Source organism: Coregonus clupeaformis, chromosome 31 (genome assembly GCF_020615455.1).
Source record: "Coregonus clupeaformis isolate EN_2021a chromosome 31, ASM2061545v1, whole genome shotgun sequence".
In the NCBI taxonomy this organism is placed as follows: domain Eukaryota; kingdom Metazoa; phylum Chordata; class Actinopteri; order Salmoniformes; family Salmonidae; genus Coregonus; species Coregonus clupeaformis.
In genome coordinates this window covers 26,001,888-26,027,678 of record NC_059222.1, presented here as the reverse complement: position 1 = coordinate 26,027,678, position 25,791 = coordinate 26,001,888, and the positions used below count along the sequence as shown (strand labels likewise).

The following is a 25,791-nucleotide window of genomic DNA, read 5'->3' as shown; positions in this document are numbered from 1 at the left end:
AGATCATGACGCGGACACTCCTTTTTTTAATCAACCACCACTAGATTGAGACAGAGTGCTTTTATTGATCAGTCCAATAATAATAGAGCACCAATAAGCTTGTCATTGAACAGAAATGAACGGACAAATATGAACTGGAAAAATACGATTAGCTCAGTCTATATTTATTTAGGTCCTATCTATACATTAAGATCCTCCTTTAACAGCGCAATGCAAGTACTATCACCTTTTTTACAGTATTTTCCTACTTATTTCACTGAGCCAATCTTTTCCTCCTCTGTTCTCTGTCAACACTTTACACAGGATGGCAGCACACTGCCATTCCCAAAAAATCCTCACCCACCCAGAGATCTGTATAATGACGAGATGCTCATGTCTCCGCCCTAACAATGGGAGTCGTTGCCCCAAAAGCAGGAAGGCAGGCGACAAGCTTAAGGTCCAAAAAGCCCATAAAACACATTGGGCTTATTTTGGCGAGAGTAAAACCTCTCGCTTAGCCTCTTCCTCTTTGACCCACCCTTTTTATTTTCCTAAATTAAACACGGGTACAAATTGGTGCTGTTAGCTTTAGTGATGGGGTGGTGATGATGCTGCGCGCGATTCGGTTTTTAAAGTAATTCCAGAACAATACAGATTCCTATAAGTGAGTATCATCATGTTGCGGGTTGTGGTAGAATCTGCTAAAGGTATACCAAAAACTAAACTTGGAAGTACTCCGGATCCCGTAACATCTATTATTTTTAAAGGTAAGGAAGTGCACTTACTTTTTATGTCCCAGAGATTATCTTTCTGTATCTTGATCCACAACTCTTATGGGCTACTCCATCTCATTACAAATAGGAATGTCATAACGTTTTCTTTTTTTGCATTAATTGAGAAAGAACAAAGGTTGTGAGATGCAGAATGATAATAGTGTAACCTATTGATTGGTTAAATCAGGATGTACTCCTTTATAGTAGGCAAAAACGTTTCATTGGACCTAAACTGATGAATGTATCAATTCAATATTACCTGAGTTATATTGACTGCATTGGCATTATTTTACCCAGTAAAAGTTGTTAAGAATTTAATACTTTCTTAGCAACTGTAAAATGTGACTGAAATAAGTGAAACAAAAAAAAACGTTATTTTCAGATGAAAAGAAGAAAACCAAATCAGTTGACAGTGAAGTAAACCCAGTTTGGAATGAAGTAAGTACTTTCTGTTCAAACAGAGTATTTGTCTTTGGGAAAGTTGTATTGCCAAAGCAAGACTAGATATGCTCAAAATAGCTACAACCCTGATAGTACTATTGTAGGCTTCTGTATAATATTGTCATTGCCTGCTCTCTAATAGGCTTAATAATATCATTTGTGTGTACCTCAAACACCTTGGCAGTGGCAGTGCCCCTGATTGATAAGTAATACATGTCATGTTTGATTACAGGTCCTTGAGTTTGATTTGAAGGGCTCTGCGCTTGATTCCTCATCTTACATTGATGTGATTGTGAAAGACTACGAAACTATTGGGAAAGATAAGTAAGTGGCGCACACATACAACTCATCCTCAACACACCAGGGGTGTAATCATTAGTCCAAACATTCAGTTTTGCAACTAAAACAAGAGTTTCTATTGGACAAATTCAGGTAAGACCCTCACTGTTCCGTTTGCTTCCATTTAAGAAATGTTTTGCAACAGAATAGGTGTAATAAATACGCCCCTGCACTAATAGGGGGATTTGGGAGAGGGAGAAACCCAGCTTGCTCCACCTCAATAAAACAGAGCAGAGACATCCTCTAAATGAAGTTGCAGAGAGCTACCTAGTCTGCAATGTGATTACAAGTGGTGGTAGGACGTCTACAGGACTTCTACGACTACTACAAGATCTCTTAATCAGTTCAATATTACTGAAGGTATACTGTAGATTAAACCAACCTCCTGCAAATTAACCCCCAAAGGGAAAGGGTCAACTGCAGTCTCGAAACAGTTCGACAGAGCTACATAATGACAGAAACAGATCAGGGCTTGTAGCATGGCATACAATTCAATTCCCAATATCTACTGAGAGTACTACAATGCATTCTAGGGATAATGTTCATGGAAAAGTAAGTTAGCGTAGCCACTCTTTCAGGAGACCTCATTGTTGGCGCAACATGTAGCTCCCACATCCTACTTGCCATGCTCAGACTTCCATGCAGTGAGTGGGAGAGGTGATCCGTCTTAGGCAACAATGAATGAATCCCTATTTGTTCTGTTGGGATGAGCTGTATGGCACTTGCTGATAGGGGAAGATTGTATTCAGTTAGGACGAAAAAGTCGGGAGAGTTCAGGCCACTAAGTATAGACCAAAGTTAAAATGTTGTGGTGTCTGTCTAGTATTTTCCATTCACAGAGGAAAAGACAGAGGAAAAGACATATGGTAACAATCTGGAGACATAACTACAGAAAAAGTTTCCACGGTTTTGCCAATTCAAATCATGAAAGCGTTGTATGTTATGAAGACAACACATACAGAATGTCTATGTTTTAGTGAGATTAATTCAGTAAAATGATAATGTCTGTGAATCCTGTGTATGTAACATTTGAAATCAGATGTATGATTTTCCAGTTTTGTCAGTTATATGCATGCGTCAGTGCAGGCCATGTGATGTGAGTAAAGCTTTCCATTGAGTTAGCCTAATCTGACACATGTGGGGGCGTACAGGGACTCCTCTCTCACATAGTTTTCCAGGGTCTGTTATGGTACTTTGTAACCCTAGCAACTTGGGAGAGAAAAGTTTAAGCTTGTGATTCTTGACTTATTAGATTTGGGCAGGAATTCCTCAAATGACCCAAAAAAACAACATCCTCAGGTTTATTATCCTGCATTCCAGAAGATTATCACTCTCCAGAGAATTCAAGTTTCAGCCTCCTAGATAGAAGTAGAAGTGATCAATCTGAACACTGCCTAGGAAATGTAATATTCCCCATGAGCAGAGTGACCAGTAAAGATCAATTGCAAAGTGTAAAAATATCAATTACATTATTAACAATAGCCACCTGGATTTGTAATAGTATCCTGTCTGTAAAAACATTCATCATGATTGGAGGGTACAGGTGCAAATCCTTGGAAGGGTTGTAACAATTTGTTCATACATAGGTGATGTAGTACAGCAAGTAATATCCTGGTAAGTTTTGCTCTCCAGAATCCTGTCCTTTGTGGATGGGTTTAACTGGGTGGGTTTGTTAACTCTGGGAGGAGGCCTCCCCTGTGCCTTTTATCATGGTGTCATCACTTAGCACACAAAAGTACCCACTCATTCCCACAGATCACAGTGAAAGCTAGCAAGTAATATATGAGAAGATGGCGTAAACTGAGGTTTTGTTTGAAACTGCTAGTGAGTCGGGTGAAGATAATAGCACAGAGAGTGAAAATGAGTGGGTTACAGTGACGAAGAAGAAGTGAATCGAGAAAAGGAAAGTTGTGGTGGAAACCCCTAGATTCGTTTTTTTGTCAGAGTGAGGGTGTTGGATCAATGATACCTGGGAAATCCGTTTAACATATTGAGGAAAATCTGGAATGTGTTGGAGGAAAGTGTAGAGTTGGTGAGAGTCACAAGAAGTGGTCTTATATTGATTTGTTGTGTGTCTGCGGAGAAGAAGAAGCGTGTTTTAAGCCTCAAAAAGATATAGATGTGGAATATCAATGGGGTGATTTCTGGGGTGGCGCAAGAAGTAAAGGCAGATGATATAACTGAAGACATCGATGGAGTGGTTGGTGCACGTCGACTGATCCGTATGGTGGATGGAGAAAATAAATTCACTTTCTCCATACTACTGTTCTTTGATGAAGAGTCTCTCCCATCTCATATACAGTTAGGATTCATGAGATACCCTGCAAGAGCTTTTGTGCACAAGCCCCTTAAGTGTCATAAATGCAAAATATTTGGTAATGTGTCAAGTGTGTGCAGAAAGGAAGAGTCGTATGCAAGATGAAGTGAAATGCTGCAATTGCGGAGGCGAACATGCGTCCAAATTCCTGGAGCGCCCTGTTAGGGTGATGGAGACCGAGGTGGCAAGAGTAAGGGGTGTTCAGCGTGTCTCCTATCTGGAGGTGGTGAGAAGAGTGGAAGGAACGAGTGGTAGTAGAGCCACCACCACCAGTGAAGGTTTCTCATCAACCCAGGGATCGTGAAATGTTACATGTTAAAAAGGTGGACTTTGTATTATTTATTGCAAAGTTCATAAACTGTACATCACAAGTGGAGAATCATTCAGAGAAAATTGGAATCATTGTGAATGCAGCTTAACGTTTCTTGGGTCTTCGTGATTTCACAGCCGAGGCCTTGCAAGAAATCCTGTCGGTGAATGTTCCGCCCTCACAGGCCCCTTAGCCTGTGTAGGGATGTATTTTGGAATGGACTGTGATTGAATAAGTGGGATGGGTTTTGTTTGTTGACGAGTCTATTTTTGTATTTTGTGTGATGTCATTTTTCCCCCTTTGCCACAATGGATTTTTATTTTCTTGTTGAATACCCCGTCCAGTTGGTGGCGGTAATGCACCATTAATATTGGATGCCAAACGCCATCGAAGAAGAACAGATCACAGTGCTCAAGAACTCTACTGATAAGGATATTGCTGCAGTATTTTCATTTCTTACATGCACCTGTATTGTTAATCAAAGATTGAACTATACATTATTAAAAGTAATTTCAACCCTCACCTTTGTATAGTATGAAAGCTGTATTTGTTTTTACAGCTAGCCAAATCTGAAGTTTGCCTTTGTTTTGTAGGTTTCTAGGCTCTGCAAAAATCTCACTGAAAGACCTTGCAACTGGTCAAGTCAAATCCTCTCCATATAAAGATGTGGCTCTTGTCAATGAAAAGGGGCAGGCTATTGGGGTAAGTTTTTTTTACTGAGGGGATTCTATTAAACTGGCCCTGGGTGCACCGGTCTATGGCCCGTCATGTGACCGGGCGTAGCCGGTGAGGGAGGCGTGCCCTGCTCAAATCGAACAGCAATCTGCGCCGCTTGGTTATGTTGTCAACAAGGCAGTTCAGAAACATACAACATCTCTTTTTCATAAAATATGTTCTAATTAGTTTCAATTGGGAAGGCAGATAGTGTTTTTATCAAAAGCAATCACTCATTACTCCACGTGCTTAACCTATGTCACTTTTGTTTTGAGCAGACTTCGCCGGCGGCCAGAACGGGGCAGCCAGCTCATGCCCCGGAGGCAGCCCGGTTCCAAAACGAATGCAATCACTTTTCACCCGGTGCAAACTACGCCTACCCAAGCGCCTGGGCCATATTAATACAATCCCCTCACTAGTTAATAATGGAGAGTGCAGCTACTCACCAGCTACCAAGGATATGGGAAAAACAATCATGCAATCAGCTAAAATTGAAACACCTGTTTTCCCTGTGATCCCTATTATCCAATTGTAATTCTACAGTTAATAGCATAACTACAATAACCACATGAGCATAAACAATCTTGTGCAATTTTCCATTCTGAATTTTGATATCAGCATGTTTTGATGAGATGATTGATATTGATTCCACCAATTATTCACCTTCCAGGCCACGGTGAGCCTTTTGATTCGCTATGACCCTCCAGCCAATGCCGCTCCAAAGCCAAATGACCCACAGGAAGGAGATACAGCAGGGGATTCTGGTACGTCATGTGGTCTGTAGTGCCACAGTAGCGTTTGTCGTTGCGATCATGGAGGACTTTTGTTTGCTCAGCCCAGTGGACGAATACTTTGATTGCCAAAAAGACTTTGATTGTAAAAAAGAGCTGTCTGGTATGCTTGTCTTAATCATCAAAATAAGAAAGAAACATCAGGGAGCAATTAGCATTTTTGCTTTGTTTAGCTGTCAACCATGAAGTCCCATTGACAGTGGCAGGATTATGAAAGGCCTATGAGTTTATTTGGATTCTTGTATTAGCTGTTACTTCAGCAACAACTAATCTTTGGGCAGTTGAATGTACCTTAATATCTGGTGACTGGTTGAGGTTGTGCTGTGTGTGTCTGCAGTAGAAGGTGGAGGTGAAGAGAAGGATGAGGACTTTATTGATGGAGGACAGAGTGGCTGTGCAGGGGGAGTCCCCTCCCCTGGTCAGCCTGGGAACTCTAACCAAAGACTGGTCAGGAGTACCAGGAAACGGAACCGTCCCCTGGCCAATAAACCCCAGGACTTTCAGGTGAATTCTCCCAAAGCGGTTCTAACATTATATCTAAACACAATTGTCATACTGCTTAACAACCCTGTTCTCATTCTCATCTCTTACCTTCAGATCCGTGTCAGGATCATAGAGGCGCGACAGCTCCCTGGGAATAACATCAAACCTGTTGTGAAGGTGAATGTTTGTGGACAGACTCACAGAACAAGGATAAAGAGGGGAAACAATCCCTTCTTTGATGAGGTAAAGGCAGGCATATTGATTTAACTTGAGTAAGTCCATGTGTGCTTATCAAATTGAGAAATGACTGCAGGACGTTTGTCCTGAAGTTTTATGTGGCTTTGCCTTTCTCATTAAACCACCCAGATTAATTTCTCTTTACAGATGTTCTTTTACAATGTCAACATGTTACCATTAGACCTATTTGATCAATATATCAGCATTCGGGTAAGTTGAACTCGATGTTAGTAATTTGGCACTAACTGATTAACATTCAGATACTATGTATTGAATTTCATTCTCGCTCTAATAAACCGTACTCTCCTTCTGTAGGTATACGACTCCTTCTGTCTGAGAGCTGACAGTCTCATGGGGGAGTTCAAGGTACTCCTCCCTTTCCTTCCACCTCTTATTAAAACATTCAAGGATTAATGACATGAAAGAGTCCAACTTTACATTCCATTACTCGATTTATGTATTTTATCAGTCTGAGGTATTTCCCATCTTTCTTTGCTTCCCACAGGTTGATGTCGGCTTTATCTATGATGGACCAGGTAGGTTTGTGGAGGTGACTCTCTGTATTTGCAAACACTGTGTCTGATTTACATTTGCTCAATAGACGGGTTGGTTGTTTAGCACTGACTTGGCTTAGACTGTTAACATGTAAACTGTATTTAGTCTCAATGTTTACTAAAAACATAAATACATTTGCAATATGAGCACTTGTCTCTCAAATACATCGTTACAGTTCTTGGTTAGCTAGCAAACGGATTTGAGCCATATTAGTATAGACATGACATCAGTCAAAACACCTCAAAACAAGACATGGTATCAATAACAAGATGAAACAAGCCACCTACGATTCCCCACATGGCAGCTTCTTGTCATTGTTGCTAGCTATCTGACTTTTCAGAATCATAAAAACGCACACCTTCCGGCCACATTGATGCGTGCGCATAACTTTCATGATGACAACTCGTCTATGAAGGTAAATGTTGTGCCTGTGTGTCTCTGTCTGTCTCACAGCTCACACCATAATGAGGAAGTGGCTCCTTCTGAATGACCCTGATGACTGCAGCTCGGGGGCCAGGGGATACCTCAAAGTCAGCATGTTCATAGTTGGGACGGGAGACGAACCACCGGTACAGTAATACGTTCAGTAATACAGCCTTTAGTTTGGGTTTACCTCTCGCAGTTCCTCAGTGTTTCCCATATATGCATTGATGCGCCGCTGCTAAATCGTGGCCTCCACTGCAATTAAAAATAAATATATAATATAGATGTATATGCCCCAGGAAGACCCCATACGCCCCCCGACCCCCTGTCAGATTTGCATGAAAATAACGTCTGTCCCTATCATAGCAAAGTGTGACACCAGTGTGTGTTTGTGGCTTCTGCAGGTAGAGAAGAGGGACGTTACCGATGACCAGGATGACATAGAGAGTAACCTGCTGATGCCAGCAGGGGTCACTCTGCGATTGGTCACCCTGTCGCTCAAAGTGTTCCGGGCCGAGGACATTCCCCAGAGTACGCCACTCCTATATCTAATGTTGTAGCTATCATGTTCTGCTGCTGATGTTGTGATTGACTTGTTATGCTTTAAGGTTCTTCAGCCTAACTTTTAAGTGCTTGCTCTCTATGCTGAAGATAGGTGTGCATCTGCGCTAGCTATTCATTTAGAAAAGTGTCTAAATCTGTATCTCTTGAAACGATGTAAGATTCAGATTGATGTATTTACTTGCTTCTAAAACTAACTTAACCAGTGTGTTTATTTCATAGTGGATGATACCTTTGCCCAGTCAGTGAAGAATATGTTTGGAGGGGATGGGAACAGGAAGAATCTAGTGGATCCTTTTGTAGAGGCTCGTTTCGCTGGCAAAAAGGTATTCACATTCCTCTCCACACAACTCAAATCAAGGGGAGGTTTTGTTTATTATGGTTGTGCAGTGAAGTTGATATGTGAATGTTTGTTGTAGCTGTGCACCCAAGTCATTGAGAAGAATGCCAACCCAGAATGGAACCAAATGCTGAATCTTCAGGTCAAGGTAAAAAATTAAAATAAACGCACTTGTACACTGGATTTCTGCTTTGGAAAATTGTGATTCAAAACGATGATCTTACAAAAATCTTTCTGCAGTTCCCTTCAATGTGTGAACAAATCAAACTGACCATCTTTGATTGGTAAGTCAACAGTAGGTCCTCTGCTGAACACTAATGGTGGACATATGTATCCATTTAAATCATTTCATTTGAGCTCTGGCAGTTTTGTCCCACCTCACTGTTTTATAACAGTATTCAGATGCATACTTTCTAAGGTCCTCAGTTTTTACACAAATAGGGCCAGTAATTTTTCCTGGTCACATGGGTCAAAAATACCTCAGGAAAACCGTTATGTACATAGTGTATAGTCAGCCCCCTTAGAGTGCCTCCCTAGTGCGTTCTCTGCTCCCTGCCTGTATCCAGAGTGTGGTCAGTCAGTTATTTGGCCTGGGAGGAACTCGGCAATACTATAAGTCACATTTCAACAGCCACTCCCTGTTCCAGGCTGGGATCCTGTTGGCAGGGAAACACCACTGTAACCTTAGTCTGTTGCTAGTGGGAAATCAGGGCAAGTCAAAGGTTAGGAAAACAGTGTGTCTCCTAAATGGGATGAAAGTGAAGTTCACGTTGTTGGTAGATCATTTAATGTTGTGATATTACACTTCTTATGCAGGGATCGCTTGACTCGGAATGACTCAATTGGCACCACGTACTTGAATCTGGCCAAAATAGCATCCTCTGGTGGCGAAATTGAAGGTATGGTTCGATTGAGGTCTATTACACTACACCACACTATTTCTCTCTTTCACTATCTGTAGCTCAAGTATATGATTTCTATGCCATTTTCATTGTAGCTTCTAGTATAATGGTGTTGCCTAATTACAATATGTCCACTCACTTTGGTTGTTAAATGAATAGATCTACACTATTCATCTCTATACTCCATTGTCACTGTCTAATATACAGAACATGCATTTTCTTTTCCCTTGGTATAGACGAACATGCGGGATATGGGTTCTCTCCATCACTTGAAGGTTCAATAGATTCATAGATGTGTGATGAATTATTAAAGTATCATCCAGTGCATAAATCTCTTATTTTGGCCCAGTACCACTAACAAGTCATGTCAAGGATACTGCAATTTGCAGTACTGTATACATCACATTAGTAAATTCTTCAGATTGTAGCCCAGCATGACGTTTCAAAGAATTTAGAATGGAGTTAAAAGAAATGAGAATGGATCCAATTTGACACAGAATTTGACCCCAGACAATGATTACTGCACTGGAGTTACTTTGCGAATGTGTGACTGCCATGATTTGTGCCCGGTCCATTCATTTCTGTAGCCCTTTGAGTACAATAGCATGATATTTGAGTGACGTGAACACATATCATTTCAAAGTTCTCCTTCCTTGGTACTCAAAAGGTTACAGCAAACCATCTTTCTTCCCCTAACCTTCCCGTCTAACCCTTCATATTCAGTTATGGAATTTTGTGATTTTAATATCATTTGCATGCTTTGTTTGTGCTGTCACAGAGTTGCCTGCTCTCCTTTTTTTTTTGCCAAAGATGGAGAGCAAGCTCATGTGTTGCATTTGACCGCATATGACCCCTGTGAGTTTGCCCGGGCAGATACCCTAACTGTAGTTTTTGTAGATTTGCTACCGCTGTGCTAACCATTCCCCATCCAAGACATCAGCTTCTGACATGCAGAACTAACTCCACAGCTCTGTGCAGCTCATCATTTAGACACATTAGTAAAAAAAAAAACTGCTATTTCCTCTACAGGGAAGACTGGGGAGTCTGAGGTGGGTTTCCTTCCAGCCTTTGGGCCTTGCTATGTCAACCTGTATGGGAGTCCCAGAGAGTTCACTGGGCTTCCTGACCCTTACGAAGAGCTCAACTATGGCAAGGTAGGTCCTGCAAGGGAAATTAATACATCTCTAAGCTTGGAGATGTTGACAGTTCTCTACATTTGGACTTTATAAACTAATGTTGACATTCAAATGATCTATACTTTTCTTTTTGACAGGGTGAAGGGGTGGCCTATCGAGGAAGAATCCTGGTTGAGCTCTCAACTAAACTGGAAGGCAAAGCTGACAAGACTGTGGATGTGATCCCTAGTGATGACATCTTGGTGGCCCAGGTACATTTACATTTTTGTCATTTAGCAGACACTCTTATCCAGAGCGACTTACAAATTGGGACACTGTAACCTACCTCCCATTGGCTCTTGATCAATTTTACCTTACACTTTTCTCCTGCAGGTATGTCCTGTTTTGGTGTATATGGCCAAATAAACAAAATACATGCTACATCTTTGAATAATAGTTATTTGAAATGTAAATCAATGAATATTTTTTTCATCTAAACCAAACAAGTTTTATCTTCTGATCAGAAATACCAGCGTAGGAGGAAGTACTGTCTGTGTGCCGTGTTCCACAGTGCCAGCATGCTCCAGGAGCCTGGCGAACCAATCCAGTTTGAGGTCAGCATCGGCAACTATGGCAACAAACTGGACACCACCTGTAAACCGCTGGCCTCCACTACCCAGTACAGCTGTGCTGTGTTCGATGGTAAAGGCCTAAGCCACCATAGAAATTAAACTCATCTGGTTATTGGTACCTCTACAAGAGTATGGGAATTGGACTAATTCGTTTATTTTAAACAGGTAACCACTACTATTACCTGCCCTGGGCTGACACCAAGCCAGTGGTTGTCATCACATCATTCTGGGAGGACATCAGTCACCGTTTGGATGCAGTCAACATCATTCTGTACATATCTGAACGCCTGGTAAGATAATGTGTTAAATGTTGTTTTTTGCCATGGCAGATTTATTCATAGTATGAAAATGTATGCACACCACTATAAGTTGATCTGGATAAGCGCGTCTGCTAAATGACTAAAATGTAAATAGTATTCTAAAATGTATACACTTTATTAATATTATTCATAGAATGTATGAATACAATGTAACATTTTAGTCTATTGCTCCTTTCAGCAATCTAACATCACTGCAATGAAGACGGCCATCTTGGCTAAAGCCTCTGACAACCGTCTGGCAGAGATCTGGCTGAGGCTGGTCAGTCAGGTGATCGATGATCTCGACAGGTAAATGCTTCCTTGTTTAATGGATTTAGTTAAACACTGGCATAATCTGTTTCAAAGAATAACACCATGCTGATCTAGCTCAAAGACAGCAATGATAACTCTTAACCCAGTATTTGTATCTAACCCAATCCCCATCATACCAGTTTCAAAGTTCCAGACCTGGAGGGCCAATCCAACCTGACTGCCCTGGACATCCAGATCAAGAAGTTGCGTGACAGCGCCCTGCAGACCATCATGGAGGGGGCCAAGCGCATGAGAGACGAGGCCACTGAGATCAAAGACACCCTGGGGGACATCGAGGGCTGGCTGGACAAACTGAAGCAGCTCGCTGAGGAGGTAGGTCAGAGGTCAAGCTGTTTGTCTGGGCATGATATATACTTTTGGTAAACTGCTATCAATAATCAGAGATTATAATGGCTGAAAATTGTGGCTATAGCCTCTTTTCACTTAAGTATTTTCCATGTACAATGCCCTCTAAATTACCTTTTGAAGGTAGTGATACAGTTATGTAGGGTTGTATTAAAACTGGGGATGTACAGTAATTGACATTGTGTGTACATGTGTCCCTCCAGCCCCAGAACAGCATGCCTGACGTGATCATCTGGATGCTGAGGGGGGAGAAGAGAGTGGCGTACAGCCGCATCCCAGCCCACCAGCTCCTCTACTCCACCTACAGCGAACAGGCCTGTGGACAGTTCTGCGGCAGGACCAGGACTATCCTCATGCAGTACCCAATGGATAAAAACAAGGGTCTGAAGGTTCCAGTCCAGATCAGAGTCAACATGTGGCTGGGCCTGTCTGCACACGAGAAGAAGTTCAACACTTTCTCTGAGGGGACATTCAGTGTGTTTGCTGAATTGGTATGGTTCTATGAAAATGACTCACTTTTGATTGTTGAACTTAATAGAAATGGAGAAGAGTGTTGTATAAAGTGTTTTTCCCCTTTGGCAGTATGAGAATCAGGCCTGCATGCTGGGAAAGTGGGGAACTACGGGTCTGGGTTTACGCTACAAGTATTCTGACATGACTGGCAAACTGAAGCTGAAACGGGAGTACTTCATGCCCCCGCGAGGCTGGGAGTGGGAGGGAGAATGGTTCATTGACCCAGAGAAGGGGTAAGACGCATGTTTGTTTTTTTACAGTGGTGAAATTTCAGGAATCTGCCCTCTTTATCACAATCAAAGGAAATCAGAGTCATGTTCATCAGACCGGGCACACCATTGTGAAATGTTTTGAAACAGACAATACAATATTTTTTTCGTATTGGACAAGTCTAGGTAGTCCCTCCCTGTTTCTGTCTCTTTTCTTCTCTTTGGTGCCTAATGAACATGCTGCCAGTTCTTTGGTTTGCATTTTTCTTATTACATCAACCACCCGTTAGTGAGGCGTGTTGTTGTACCAGGTCTTTTTAAGTAGGTCTAGATCTGTGTAATAATACATTTTTCTGTGTTTATGTACAAGTCTGTTGACAGAGGCAGATGCGGGACACACTGAGTTCATGGATGAAGTCTTCCAGAACGAGACTCGCTTCCCTGGGGGAGAGTGGAAGCCTGCTGCCGAGCCCTACACTGACGTGGTTAGGGAACACACGCGCGCGCACACACACACACACACAAAAACACACACCGGTGTTCAGGTTGCTGAGGTGTTGTTGGTTGTGTTTGCAGAATGGGGAGAAGACCCAGAACCCAGGGGAGATAGAGTGTCCTGCAGGCTGGAGCTGGGAGGCTGAGTGGACCGTGGATGACAACAGGGCTGTGGACGAGAAAGGTCTGCTTTCACACTGATCTCTACAACACTGCTTGACCTTGCAGTGGAGGACTTGACTTGAAATTGGGATTTCTAATGTGTCTACTACTGTAGGAATGACTTGTAGTATTTTCAAGCATTGTGAATGAATTTATAATGAGTTTATCTGAATGCAGGCTGGGAGTATGGAATCACCATCCCTCCAGATGACAAACCCAAGTCTTGGGTGCCAGCAGAGAAGATGTACCACGTCCACCGACGGAGGAGAGTGATCAGGCCCAGGAAGAGAACATCAGCTGCTGGTACAACCACTGAGGTCAGTGCACTGTGCCAATAGGAAACTGTTTGTCTTGAGAGATCATAATCAAATGTTGTGGGTGTCTAATATATTTTTACCCCCCTTTTCAGAAGCGAGACCAAGGAGACCCGGAGGGCTGGGAGTTCTCCTCTCTGATTGGCTGGAAGTTCCACAGGAAGGAGCGTTCCGCCGACACAATCCGACGCAGACGCTGGAGGAGGAAGATGGCCCCCGCCGACCGCCTAGGGGCATCCGCTATATTCAAACTGGAGGGGGCGCTGGTGAGCAACTGGACAACTCTGGTCCTCAGGGGCTGCAGCTTCTGTTGGTTTTCTCTCCTCCCTGGCATGAAGACAATGTCTTGTCCAACAGTTGTCCATCCCTGTTGATTCATTCTGAGGGATTCTTGATTGTCTTTGCAGGGGGTTGATACAGATGAGAAAAGGAAAGATGATAAGGTTGATGCATCCAAGCTCTTTGTTGCCAATACTCCCACTGTTTCCTGTTCATTTGACAGTGAGTGCTTTAGTTTTTACATAGTTTGCATGGATTTCTCTCTGTCTGTGATACTGGCCTTAACCTTGGTTTTCTTTCTGCAGGGTCACACGTCTACCACCTCCGCATCTATGTTTACCAGGCCAGGAACCTTGTTGCCATGGACAAAGGCAGCTTCTCGGGTCTGCACATCTCCTTGTCAAAAATCATCTTTTGATTTGGTGAAAGTTGACACGTGAGATATTATGAAAATGTGGACGTATTATCTAACACACAACATGTTTTTATCTCATCCTAGATCCGTATGCCCAGGTGTCCTTCCTGCACATGAGTAAAACCACAGAGACCATGAAGGCTACTCTGAACCCCACGTGGGACCAGACCCTGATCTTCCATGACATGGAGATCTACGGGGACCCCCAGAACATTGGCCACTATCCCCCTGATGTGGTGCTGGAGTTCTATGACAATGACCAAGTGGTGGGTGTGATCAAAGTCCCTTCAGTCACTCCGGTTAAGAGTTATCAATACAGTGCCCTATTAACTGTGATTGTCATCCTGGCTGTAGTTGGTTAACATGTTGCTCTCTGCCCCAGGGGAAACATGAGCTGCTGGGTCGGAGCGTGTGTGTCCCCCTGGTGAAACTGAACCCAGGCATGGACCAGACTCCAAAATTGCTGTGGTCCCCCATCACACACAAGGGTGAACAGGCTGGGGAGGTGCTGGTGGCTGCTGAGCTCATCCTGAAGGATAAGGTGCAGTACCAGAAGAGGATGTGTAGCAGTATTGGTTAGTGGGGTAGGCCTATAGGAAAGAGGTAATGTATATCGTGTAAACGCTCTTCCTCTCTGTCTCCAGGGTATCGGGACGGACCTCCCTCTGGTCCCTCCCAAGAGGGCGGAGAATCTGTACATGGTGCCTCAGGGGATACGGCCTGTGGTGCAACTCATGGCCATTGAGGTAAACTACAATACTTCAGTAATGTCATAACATCCCACAGAAATGGCAAGTTTACCTGCAATTTCCCACTTCCCACTGTATGTATTTTGTTACCCAGCGCGCGTGTGTGTGTGTGTGTGTGTGTGTTCCAGATTCTGGCCTGGGGGTTGCGCAACATGAAGACCTACCAGTTGGCCACTGTGTCCTCCCCTAGCCTGGTGGTGGAGTGTGGAGGAGAGATGGTTCAGTCTGCTGTCATCAAGAACATGAAGAAGAGCCCCAACTTTCCTGGATCCGTCCTCTTCCTCAAAGTGGTAAGAGCTGCTTGCTTGGGATCTCACAGGCATGTGTGTTTTTCTGTTGTAAAATGTTGACAGTGCTAATGGGCTACACATGTAGGCATCCTCTCATTCCCTCACTCAGGGGTTGATGTCAAAGTTGTTACATCTTTATCCTCAGCTCCTTCCCAAAGAGGAGATGTACACCCCTCCCATCGTGCTGAAGGTGATCGACCACAGGCCATTTGGCAGGAAGCCAGTGGTTGGACAGTGTACCATAGACACTCTGGAGGAGTTCCGCTGTGACCCCTACATCATCCAAAAGTCATCCATGTCATCCAAAGGTAACTATTGTCTCTATCTGACACACTTACTTAAGACCACCCTATGGTGAGATTGAAATAATTTCCCAACAAATATGAGATATACATAAGAAATTGTCTCTCCTTGTCTTTGTTAGTGGCTCTGATGGCTGCTTCTCCTCGGGACATCAGAATTGACATGGAAGACAGGAGGCCTCTACTTGAAGCTCAGGTATACTCTGGCATTTGAATGGGAAATCCCTCTTAAATTCACCATATTTTGTTGGACATTACACTCTCTTATGAGAGTTTTTAAGATCTATTCTATCTAATAAAATAGTCCAAATTTCACGTTGATACATTGACGTGCAGTTTGTACGGTATATCAGCAGCAGTCAACAAAATGGCCGCCACCTACTTCTCATCTTGTATGTATGGTCATCTATAGTTTAACTCTATAGGCTGGACAATGACACTGCAGGGTTGAGGGTGCCCATCTCAAATCTCTCCTGTGATCCATGTTTATATAGAGAGATGAAATGATAGCTGCGGAAGGAGTGAGTATGAGCAGTCAAAATATGTGATTAATCCAAAGAAGTAAATGAAATGAAATATAATCTAATCAAACTTTCAACCTGTTCTTAAAGTTTGAGTTTAATTAATTAGAAACATCTCTGTATTTCCCTATTCAGAACAAAAAAAGAAAAAAGAAACCATTATTGAAACGATTCTTTTGACTTTGCTTTCTCACATCTTGCTTACTCATTCCTATATTCCAATGGATATTACTGATCAGGAGAACATCTTAAATTGTGTATTATAATTGTAAGCCTTTAAAATGATTTAAAATGACAGAACTGCAAATGTATACCAGTTCTATTGTAATCAATGATCAACCTTCTAGACAATCTTAGCTTATGCATTGACAGTGCATTCAATAAATGCTCAATCGTGACATGGATCACAATTGGGGATCATTTAATCGAATTGTATAATCATTGTATCAAATAAATACGCTGTTTTCCTTCACTCCACAGCAGATCTTATAACATCTACCAGAATGATCATGCATGTGACACAGATTCACATGATTCATGTGACACTGATTCAAAGATTCACTAGCTGGCATTCTAATTACTTAGTTTGTCTCTGATATTGACTTGACACCTTGTTTACTTATGTTTCCTTTCATCCCATTCTCCTTTCTTAAAAGCATGCAGAGAAGGTAAGAAATGTAAACTTTATGCACAGCTCTCTATCACAAGAATCACACTGATGTACAGACTTGAATTTGATACTATCTTCGCTATTTCACATTAGGAGAAGGAGACAGTTGATTGGTGGAGTAAATTCTACGCTTCCATTGGAGATCAGGAGAAGTGCCGTCCTTACCTTGAGAAAGGATATGACACTTTGAAGGTGAAGTCTTGACATCTCACACAGAATACACCTGGCCTGCATACATCTGAAGTAGCTGCACTGATTAGTTGGAATTTAGTTTTCTTCCTAGACTCAAATATAATTTTTGATATAATCTCTTTTTTCAGGTATATGATAACGAACTGGAAGATATTCCTGAATTCAAACAACTCACCGATTTCTGCAGCACCTTCAAACTGCAAAGAGGCAAGAATGAAGATGGGGATGATGATGATCCATCTGTTGTTGGAGAATTCAAGGTGGAACAGCAGTTTATCACCATTGTTTCACAAAATCCCTACACATACTTGTCTCATACACATACATAAAATGCCACATTGGCTCAGTTATACAAATAGATGGAACGCATCAGTCATAAATCAGGCTACTGCTGCGTTCTAGTGGTAGAGTTGATGCATTGCTACCTGTCAGTGATGGCTGACTATGTTTTCAGGGCTCTTTTAAGGTGTACCCTCTATCAGACGACCCGGGTGTTGCTCTTCCTCCTCGCCAGTTCCGTGAGCTGCCTGAAAGCGGGCCTCAGGAGTGCCTGGTCAGGATCTATGTGGTCAGAGGCATCGACCTGCAGCCCAAGGATAACAATGGCCAGGTGAGTCCTGATGTGACTTTGGAATTATGAGGTTCTATCTGCAAAAACATGATTCTGAGATAATTGGCTTTAAAGTTCTAAACCCTCATTGGTTTGACTTTGAATGGTGTGAGCAATTTTCATCTCATATTCCTTTTAACTTTACAACATGAATTGGGGTATTTCGAAAGTATTCATACCCCTTGACTTATTCCACATTTTGTTGTTACAGCCTGAATTCAAAATGGATACAAAATTATAATAATTCTCACCCATCTACACACAATACCCCTTAATGACAAAGTGAAAACATGTTTTTAGAAATGCAAGTTTATTGAAAATGAAATTCTGAAATATCTCATTTGCATAAGTATTCACACCCCTGAGGAAATACATGTTATAATTCCCTTTGGCAGCGATTACAGCTGTCAGTTTTTCTGGGTAAGTCTCTAAGAGCGTTCTCTTGGTAAGCAACTCGTGTATATTTGGCCTTGTGTTTTAGGTGATTGTCCTGCTGAAAGGTGAATTCATCTCCCAGTGTCTGTTGGAAAGCAGACTGAACCAGGTTTTCCTCTAGGATTTTGCATGTGCGCTATTCTGCTTCTTTTTATTTAATAAAAAAACTCCCTAGTCCTTGTCGATGACAAGCATACCCATAACAAGATGCAACCACCACCATGCTTGAAAATATGAAGAGTGGTACTCAGTGAGTGTTTTTATTGGATTTGCTCCAAACATAACGCTTTGTATTCAAGACATAAAGTTAATTTATTTGCCACATTTAAAGTTTTACTTTATTGCAAACAGGATGCATGTTCTGGAGAAAAATAAATTCTGTACAGGCTTCCTTCTTTTCAAAGTCATTTTTGGTTGGTATCTTGGAGTAACTACAATGTTGTTGATCCACCCTCAGTTTTCTCCTATCACAGCCATTAAACTCTGTAACTGTTTTAATGTCACCATTGGCCTCATTATGAAATCCCTGTGTGGTTTCCATCCTCTCCGGCAACTGAGTTAGGAAGGACGTCTATCTTTGTATTGACTGGGTGTATTGATACACCATCCAAAGTGTAATTCATAACTTCACCATGCTCAAAGGGATATTAAATGTCTGCTTTTTTTACCCATCCACCAATAGGTGCCCTTCTTTGCGAGGCATTGGAAAACCTCCCTGGTCTTTGTGGTTAAATCTGTATTTGAAATTCACTGCTCGACTGAGGGACCTTACAGATAATTGTGTGTGGGTACAGTACCAGTCAAAAGTTTGGACACACCTACTCATTCAAGGGTTTTTCTTTATTTTTACTATTTTCTACATTGTACAATAGCGGTGAAGACATCAAAACTATGAAATAACACATGGAATCATCTAGTAACCAAAATTCTCTCAACCAGCTTCATGAGGGAGTCACCTGGAATGCATTTCAATTAACAGCTGTGCTTTCTTAAAAGTTTATTTGTAGAATTTCTTTCCTTAATACGTTTGAGCCAATCAGTTGTGTTGTGACAAGGTAGGGGTTGGTATACAGAAGATAGTCCATATTATGGCAAGAACAGCTCAAATAAGCAAAGAGAAACGACAGTCCATCATTACTTTAAGACATGAAGGTCAGTCAATACGGACAGTTTCAAGAACTTCTCCGCATTTGTAGTACCCACCGTGAAGCATGAAGGAGGAGGTGTTATGGTGTGGGGGTGCTTTGCTGGTGACCCTATCAGTGATTTATTTACAATTCAAGGCACAATTAACCAGCATGGCTACCACAGCATTCTGCAGCGATATGCCATCCCATCTGGTTTGTGCTTAGTTGGACTATCATTTGTTATTCAACAGGACAATGACCCAAAACACACCTCCCAGGCTGTGTAAGGGCTATTTTACCAAGAAGGAGAGTGATGGAGTGCTGCATCAGATGACCTGGCCTCCACAATCACCCGACCTCAACCCAATTGAGATAGTTTGGGATGAGTCGGACCGCAGAGTGAAGGAAAAGCAGTCAACAAGTGCTCAGCATATGTGGGAACTCCTTCAAGACTGTTGGAAAAGCATTACTCATGAAGCTGGTTGAGAGACTGCCAAGAGTGTGCAAAGCTGTCGTCAAGGCAAAGGGTGGCTACTTTGAAGAATCTCAAATATAAAATATATTTTGATTTGTTTAACACTGTTTTGGTTACTACATGATATGTGTTATTTCATAGTGTTGATGTCTTCACTGCTATTGTACAATGTAGAAAATAGTAAAAATAAAGAAAAACCCTTGAATGAGTAGGTGTGTCCAAACTTTTTACTGGTACTGTATATGTGTATATAGTTATTATTGCACACAGTGAGTCCATGCAACTTGTGACTTGTTAATTAAGCAAGTATTTACTCCTTAACTTATTTAGGCTTGCCATAACAAAGGGGTTGAAAACTTACTGACTCAAGACATTTTAGCTTTTCATTTTTTATTCATTTGTAAAAAATGTCTAAAAGCATACCATTTTGACATTATGGGGTATTGTGTGTAGGCCAGAGACACCATTCAGGCAGTAACACAACAAAATGTGGAAAAGGTCAAGGGGTGTGAATACTTTCTGATGGCACTGTAGGTCGTGAACATTGTACATAACAAGGTTATCTCCATAACTGTTTTTCCCAAAATACAGATATAATCTTAGAATTCTAAGCCCTCGCATTGTCAATTGCGTGTTGCTGCCCTCTTCAATCTTACGCTTACTACCTTGAATCTCTTTTAATGTTGCAACATGGTAACATGTTTGTTTTCTCAATTTGCCTTTCCTTTACAGTGTGATCCTTATATAAAGATTGCCCTGGGGAAGAAGTCAATTGAGGACCGAGATAACTACTTACCAAATACCACCAACCCTGTGTTTGGAAGGTGAAATCACACATTCGTTTAAGTTTACTTACCCTCAAGATCTTGTTATGGATAATATTGTACATTACACTTATACTACATCTCCCTTTTTGCAGAATGTTTGAGATGACATGTTTCCTGCCTCAAGACAAAGACCTGAAGATCTCTGTGTATGACTATGATCTGCTGAGTCGCGATGAGAAAGTGGGAGAGACTGTGATTGACCTGGAGAACCGTTTCTTGTCACGCTTCGGCTCCTACTGTGGCCTACCTCAGACATACTGCATGTGAGGATACTTTTTCCTACTGTAAATCTTAATGTGATAGTTCACTACAAAAAAGTAAGTTTTTCAGACCTCGAATTTGGTGTGGAGTTGAGTGATTGTCCCATGCCATCTGTTGTGTAGATCCAGATATATCATATTTAACAAATTCATAAGAACAAATTCTTATTTACAATGATGGCCTGGCAAAAGGCAAAGGTGTTCTGCCAGTCATTATGGAGGACTGATTGGTTGTGTTGATCTCCCTTTATCAGCTCTGGAATCAACCAATGGCGCGACCAGCTGAAGCCCTCTCAGATCCTTCAGAACCTGGCCCGCCTCAAAGGCGTCCCTCCACCCAGGACAGAAGACAACGGCAACACACTGTCATTCAATGGGAAACAGTACACCCTGGCTCAATTTGGTAATTCATAACCAGGTTTTTTATGGCATTTTCAAAACATTTAACATTCATTTTAGGGACCTGAGGACAAGATTATGTTTTGTGTGACATGAATAGTGCCTTTTTATGTGACATGAGGCAACTTTTACCATCTACATTTAGAGGCCAACAACAAGATCCACCAGCACTTGGGCCCTGCCAACGAACGGCTCCCTCTGCATGTGCTCAGAACTCAGGGACTGGTGCCGGAGCATGTGGAGACCAGGACACTGTTCAGCAGCTTCCAGCCCCAACTCTCTCAGGTCACTGGTCATGTTGTCTTCCTCTTTATCTTCAATATTTCTACCTTCCTATGCTTCCATGTATCTGAGATTAACTGTATTTTTACTCACTGTGTAGGGACGCCTTCAAATGTGGGTGGATGTTTTCCCCAAAAGCATGGGCCTTCCCGGACCACCCTTTGACATTGCACCACGCAAGGCCAAAAAGTAAGGAGAATCGTTTCTCAATTTGGTATTTGAAAATAATCTTGTCTATAACCGTCTATTAATTAATACCATGTATCCATTTAGGTATTTCCTTCGAGCTGTTGTTTGGAACACCGCTGATGTCATTCTGGATGAAACCAGCATCACTGGGGAGCACATGAGTGATGTCTATGTCAAAGGGTATCAATCAATCAATCAAATCTAGACTAACAGTGAAATACTTACTGACCAAAAATGCAGAGAGAGAAATTATAGAAAAATAATAACACAATAAATGCACAATGAGTAACGATACCTTGGCTATATACCCGGGGTACCAGTACAGAGTCGATGTGCAGGGGTACGAGGTAATTGAGGTGACTTGGGTGGCTGAACGCGGACAATTTCTAGGCCCTTCCTCTGACACCACCTGGTATAGAGGTCCTGGATGGCAGGGAGCTCGGCCCCAGTGATGTACTGGGCCGTACACACTACCCTCTGTAGTGCCTTGCGGTCGAATGCCAAGCAGTTGCCATACCAAGCTGTGATGCAGCCTGTCAAGATACTCTCAATAATGCAGCTGTATAACTTTTTGAGGATCTGAGGGTCCATGCCAAATCTTTTCAGCCTCCTGAAGGGGAAGAGGCGTTGTCGTGCCTTCTTCACAACTGTGTTGGTGAGTGTGGACCATGTTAATTCCTTAGTGATGTGGACACCGAGGAACTTGAAGCTCTCGACCCACTCCACTACAGCCCTGTCGATGTGAATAGGGGGGTGTGCTCGGGCCTCAGTTTCCTGTAGTCCTCGATCAGCTCCTTTTGTATTGCTCACGTTGAGGGAAAGGTTGTTGTCCTGGCACCACAATGCCAGGTCACTGATCTCCTCCCTATAGGCTGGCTCATCGTCATTGGTGATCAGGCCAACACGGTCGTGTCGTCAGCAAACCTAATGATGGTGTTTGAGTCGTGCGCTGCCACGCAGTCGTGGGTGAACAGGGAGTACAGGAGGGGACTAAGCACGCACCCCTGAGGGGGGCCCCCGTGTTGAGGGTCAACGTGGCAGATGTGTTGTTGCCTACTCTCACCACCTGGGGGAGGTCCGTCAGGAAGTCCAGGATCTAGTTGCAGAGGGAGATGTTCAGTCCCAGGGTCCTGAGCTTAGTGATGAGCTTGGAGGGCACTGTGGTGTTGAATGCTGAGCTGTAGTAAATGAACAGCATTCTCACATAGGTGTATCCAGATGGGAGAGGGCAGTGTGGAGTGCAATAGAGATTGCGTCATCTGTGGATCTGTTGGGGCAGTATGCGAATTGGAGTGGGTCCAGGGTTTCTGGGATGATGTTGTTGATGTGAGCCATGACCAGCCTTTCAAAGCATGTCATGGCTACAGATGTGAGTGCTTCGGGGCGATAGTCATTTAGACCAGTTACCTTGACGTTCTTGGGCACAGGGACCATGGTGGTCTGCTTGTAACATGTAGGTATTACAGACTGGGTCAGGGAGAGGTTGGAAATGTCAGTGAAGACACTTGCCAGCTGGTCAGTATGCATCCTGGTAATCCGTCTTGCCCCGTGGCCTTGTGAATGTTAAGCTGTTTAAAGGTCTTACTCACATCGGCTACGAAGTGCGAGATCACACAGTCGTCCAGAACAACTGGTGCTCTCATGCATGGTTCAGTGTTGCTTGCCTCGAAGTGAGCATAGAAGGCATTTAGCTTGTTTGTTAGGCATGCGTCACTGGGCAGCTCGCGGCTGGGTTTCCCTTTGTAATCTGTGATAGTTTTCGAGCCCTGCCACATCTGACCAGTGTCAGAGCCAGAGTAGTAGGATTCGATCTTAGTCCTGTATTGACGCTTTGCCTGTTTGATGGCTCGTCGGAGTTCGTAGCTGGATTTCTTATAAGTGTCCGGATTAGTGTCCCGCTCCTTGAAAGCGGCAGCTGTAGCCTTCAGCTCAGTGCGGATGTTGCCTGTAACCAATGTTTTCTGGTTGGGAAATATACGCACGGTCACGGTAGGTATGATGTCATCGATGCACTTATTAATGAAGCCAGTGACTGTGGTAAACTTCTCAATATTATCGGATGAATTCCGGAACATATTTCAGTCTGTGCTAGCGAAACAGTGCTGTAGTTTAGCATCTGCTTCATCGGACCACTTCCATATTGAGCACGTCACTGGTACGGCCTGTTTTGAGTTTTTGCTTGTAAGCAGGAATCAGGAGGATAGAGTTCAGTGTTGAATAATGTTTTAAGAAATGTTATCTATTGAAAATATATTAGGATCTAGCTATTACCATGGCAGCCATACATATAACACACTTGTGGTTTGTTCAAACACATTACAAACTATATTATTTAACCAGTCAGTTTGTCTTTCCAGCTGGATGCCAGGTATGGAGGAGGACAAGCAGAAGACTGATGTCCACTACAGGTCTCTGGATGGAGATGGCAGCTTCAACTGGAGGTTCATCTTCGGCTTTGAATACCTGCCCGCTGAACAGCTATGTCTGGTCTCCAAGAAGGTGTGTTGAGTCTTGACAAAAATATTACAAACGGAATAGTGTAGTAAGATGAAATGGAGGAACATTTCATTGGCACCAATTTTGCCCGTCTTGCTTATTATCTTAAACAGGAGCACTTCTGGAGTCTAGACAAAACAGAGTTCAGGATACCCCCCAAGTTGATTGTTCAAATTTGGGATAATGACAAGTTCTCATTGGATGATTACCTGGGTGAGACACCTCTCTAGCACTATGAATTAACGTACAATACTTTCTTGATGATGTTGCTTCAGCTGATCAATTTCGCTGTTAACACATAGTTCTGTGATGTTGTTCTGGTCAATATACAGGCACAGTAGAGTTGGATCTGCGTAACCTAAACGCTCCGGCCAAGACTCCAGAGAAGTGCAGTCTGGGTATGATGGAGGTGATGTTGGATGCAGGGCCACACAAATCAGACGGGGCCAAATCGCTGTTCGCTCAGCAGTCTGTCAGAGGCTGGTGGCCCTGTGTCACTGAACAGGATGGGACGAAAGTCCTTGGTGTGAGTACAGCTAAGAGGTCATCGATTTTAACAATTACAAAACTAAGGGACTATAAATCAACCTGGTTTGATCTTTTATTAAACCATGTTTAGTGTCTCTGAAGTAGATTTACTACGTTGCAAATCACAGAGGCATATGTGAAACATTGTGTGGAATAAATCTGAATTAACATCTTATGTGTAGGGGAAGGTCGAGATGACTCTTGAAATTGTGGCTGAGAAAGAGGTGGATGAGAAGCCTGCTGGGAAGGGCAGGGATGAACCCAACATGAACCCAAAGCTTGACTTCCCTAAGTAAGATTTCTACTGTTCTGTGTATATTCACCCTTTTATAGGCCTATCAGAAATGTTAACCTCCAATACTATATATAACATATTAAACTCTGTTTCCTCCTCTCTTCCAACATCAACAGCCGTCCGGACACATCCTTCTTCTGGTTCACGAACCCCTGTAAGACCATGAAGTTCATTGTGTGGCACAGATTCAAGTGGATGTTCATTGGACTAATCCTACTGATTCTAGTGCTGCTCTTCATCGGAATCCTGTTGTACTCTTTACCGGTAAGAACAGGCAGGAGGGGATGGATGGTCAATCAGATTGTGTTAAATAAAATTCCGTTAAGGAAATAACAAACATTTTGATGTTATTAATGCTTGCCTAATTGCTATTTTCCTCTCATTCCAGAACTACATTTCAATGAAAATTGTGAAGCCATTCAATTGAAAACTCCAGAGGAGCAGAGACCAGTCTTCCAATGTATTTTCAACCAAAAAGATAATTACTATTTTTATGTATTCTAAACTGTATTTGTGTAATATTTCAAATGTATTAAAAAACACTTTGTCCACAGAATGCACAATTGGTATATTGTTCAAACCAACTTCTGCCATATGTTCTCTTTTCAGAAGTTAATCAGAATTCCTTGAACGTTATGCACTTTCTCACTCTTTTTAATGGATGTTCTGTGCTTTGTAATGAATATTTTTGTGATTATGTACACACTGACTGTTTAAATCTGTTATGTATTGTTTGGAGAACACAAATCTTACAAAAATGTTTTGTTTAAAGGTCATAATAAATTATCATCAGTACGCAAATTGCATTGTTGGTCTTTGGTATATTTTTTTATTTTACTATTCTTAGTTCAGGTGAAAACCCATATCA

The 25,791-nt window shown here is 42.3% G+C and overlaps 1 protein-coding gene across 2 annotated transcripts; it reads left to right on the top strand.

Moving 5' to 3' along the window:
- Positions 1-424: 424 nt before the first annotated feature.
- On the top strand, positions 425-25,716 carry LOC121547306 (myoferlin). 2 transcript variants are annotated; one of them, XM_041858500.2, is made up of 53 exons: positions 425-746; positions 1,135-1,190; positions 1,426-1,517; positions 4,753-4,861; positions 5,544-5,637; positions 6,002-6,168; positions 6,262-6,390; positions 6,532-6,594; positions 6,700-6,750; positions 6,890-6,920; positions 7,393-7,508; positions 7,767-7,893; positions 8,146-8,249; positions 8,343-8,411; positions 8,504-8,547; positions 9,080-9,162; positions 9,402-9,440; positions 10,195-10,319; positions 10,439-10,552; positions 10,805-10,982; positions 11,078-11,202; positions 11,411-11,520; positions 11,664-11,856; positions 12,093-12,380; positions 12,472-12,635; positions 12,982-13,096; positions 13,188-13,290; positions 13,446-13,585; positions 13,678-13,848; positions 13,990-14,083; positions 14,167-14,244; positions 14,361-14,542; positions 14,659-14,817; positions 14,921-15,022; positions 15,154-15,315; positions 15,461-15,623; positions 15,740-15,813; positions 16,795-16,806; positions 16,902-17,000; positions 17,129-17,260; positions 17,455-17,610; positions 20,380-20,471; positions 20,567-20,737; positions 20,989-21,137; positions 21,279-21,418; positions 21,516-21,604; positions 21,689-21,784; positions 23,962-24,103; positions 24,214-24,313; positions 24,433-24,626; positions 24,811-24,920; positions 25,040-25,187; positions 25,312-25,716. In XM_041858500.2, exons 1-53 carry the CDS (start codon positions 656-658, stop codon positions 25,348-25,350), a joined length of 6,174 nt encoding a protein of 2,057 aa, XP_041714434.2. In that variant the 5' UTR covers positions 425-655; the 3' UTR covers positions 25,351-25,716. The 2 variants fall into 2 exon arrangements, with proteins under 2 accessions (XP_041714434.2, XP_041714435.2); XM_041858501.2 differs by lacking the exon at positions 9,402-9,440.
- Positions 25,717-25,791: the final 75 nt, after the last annotated feature.

Coding starts and splice junctions, on each gene's coding strand:
- LOC121547306 (XM_041858500.2), top strand. CDS start 656: ATGTTGCGGGTTGTGGTAGAATCTGCTAAAGGTATACCAAAAACTAAA. Junction 12,381..12,471: donor TCAGTGTGTTTGCTGAATTG/GTATGGTTCTAT, acceptor CCCCTTTGGCAG/TATGAGAATCAGGCCTGCAT. Junction 24,921..25,039: donor CCAAAGCTTGACTTCCCTAA/GTAAGATTTCTA, acceptor CAACATCAACAG/CCGTCCGGACACATCCTTCT.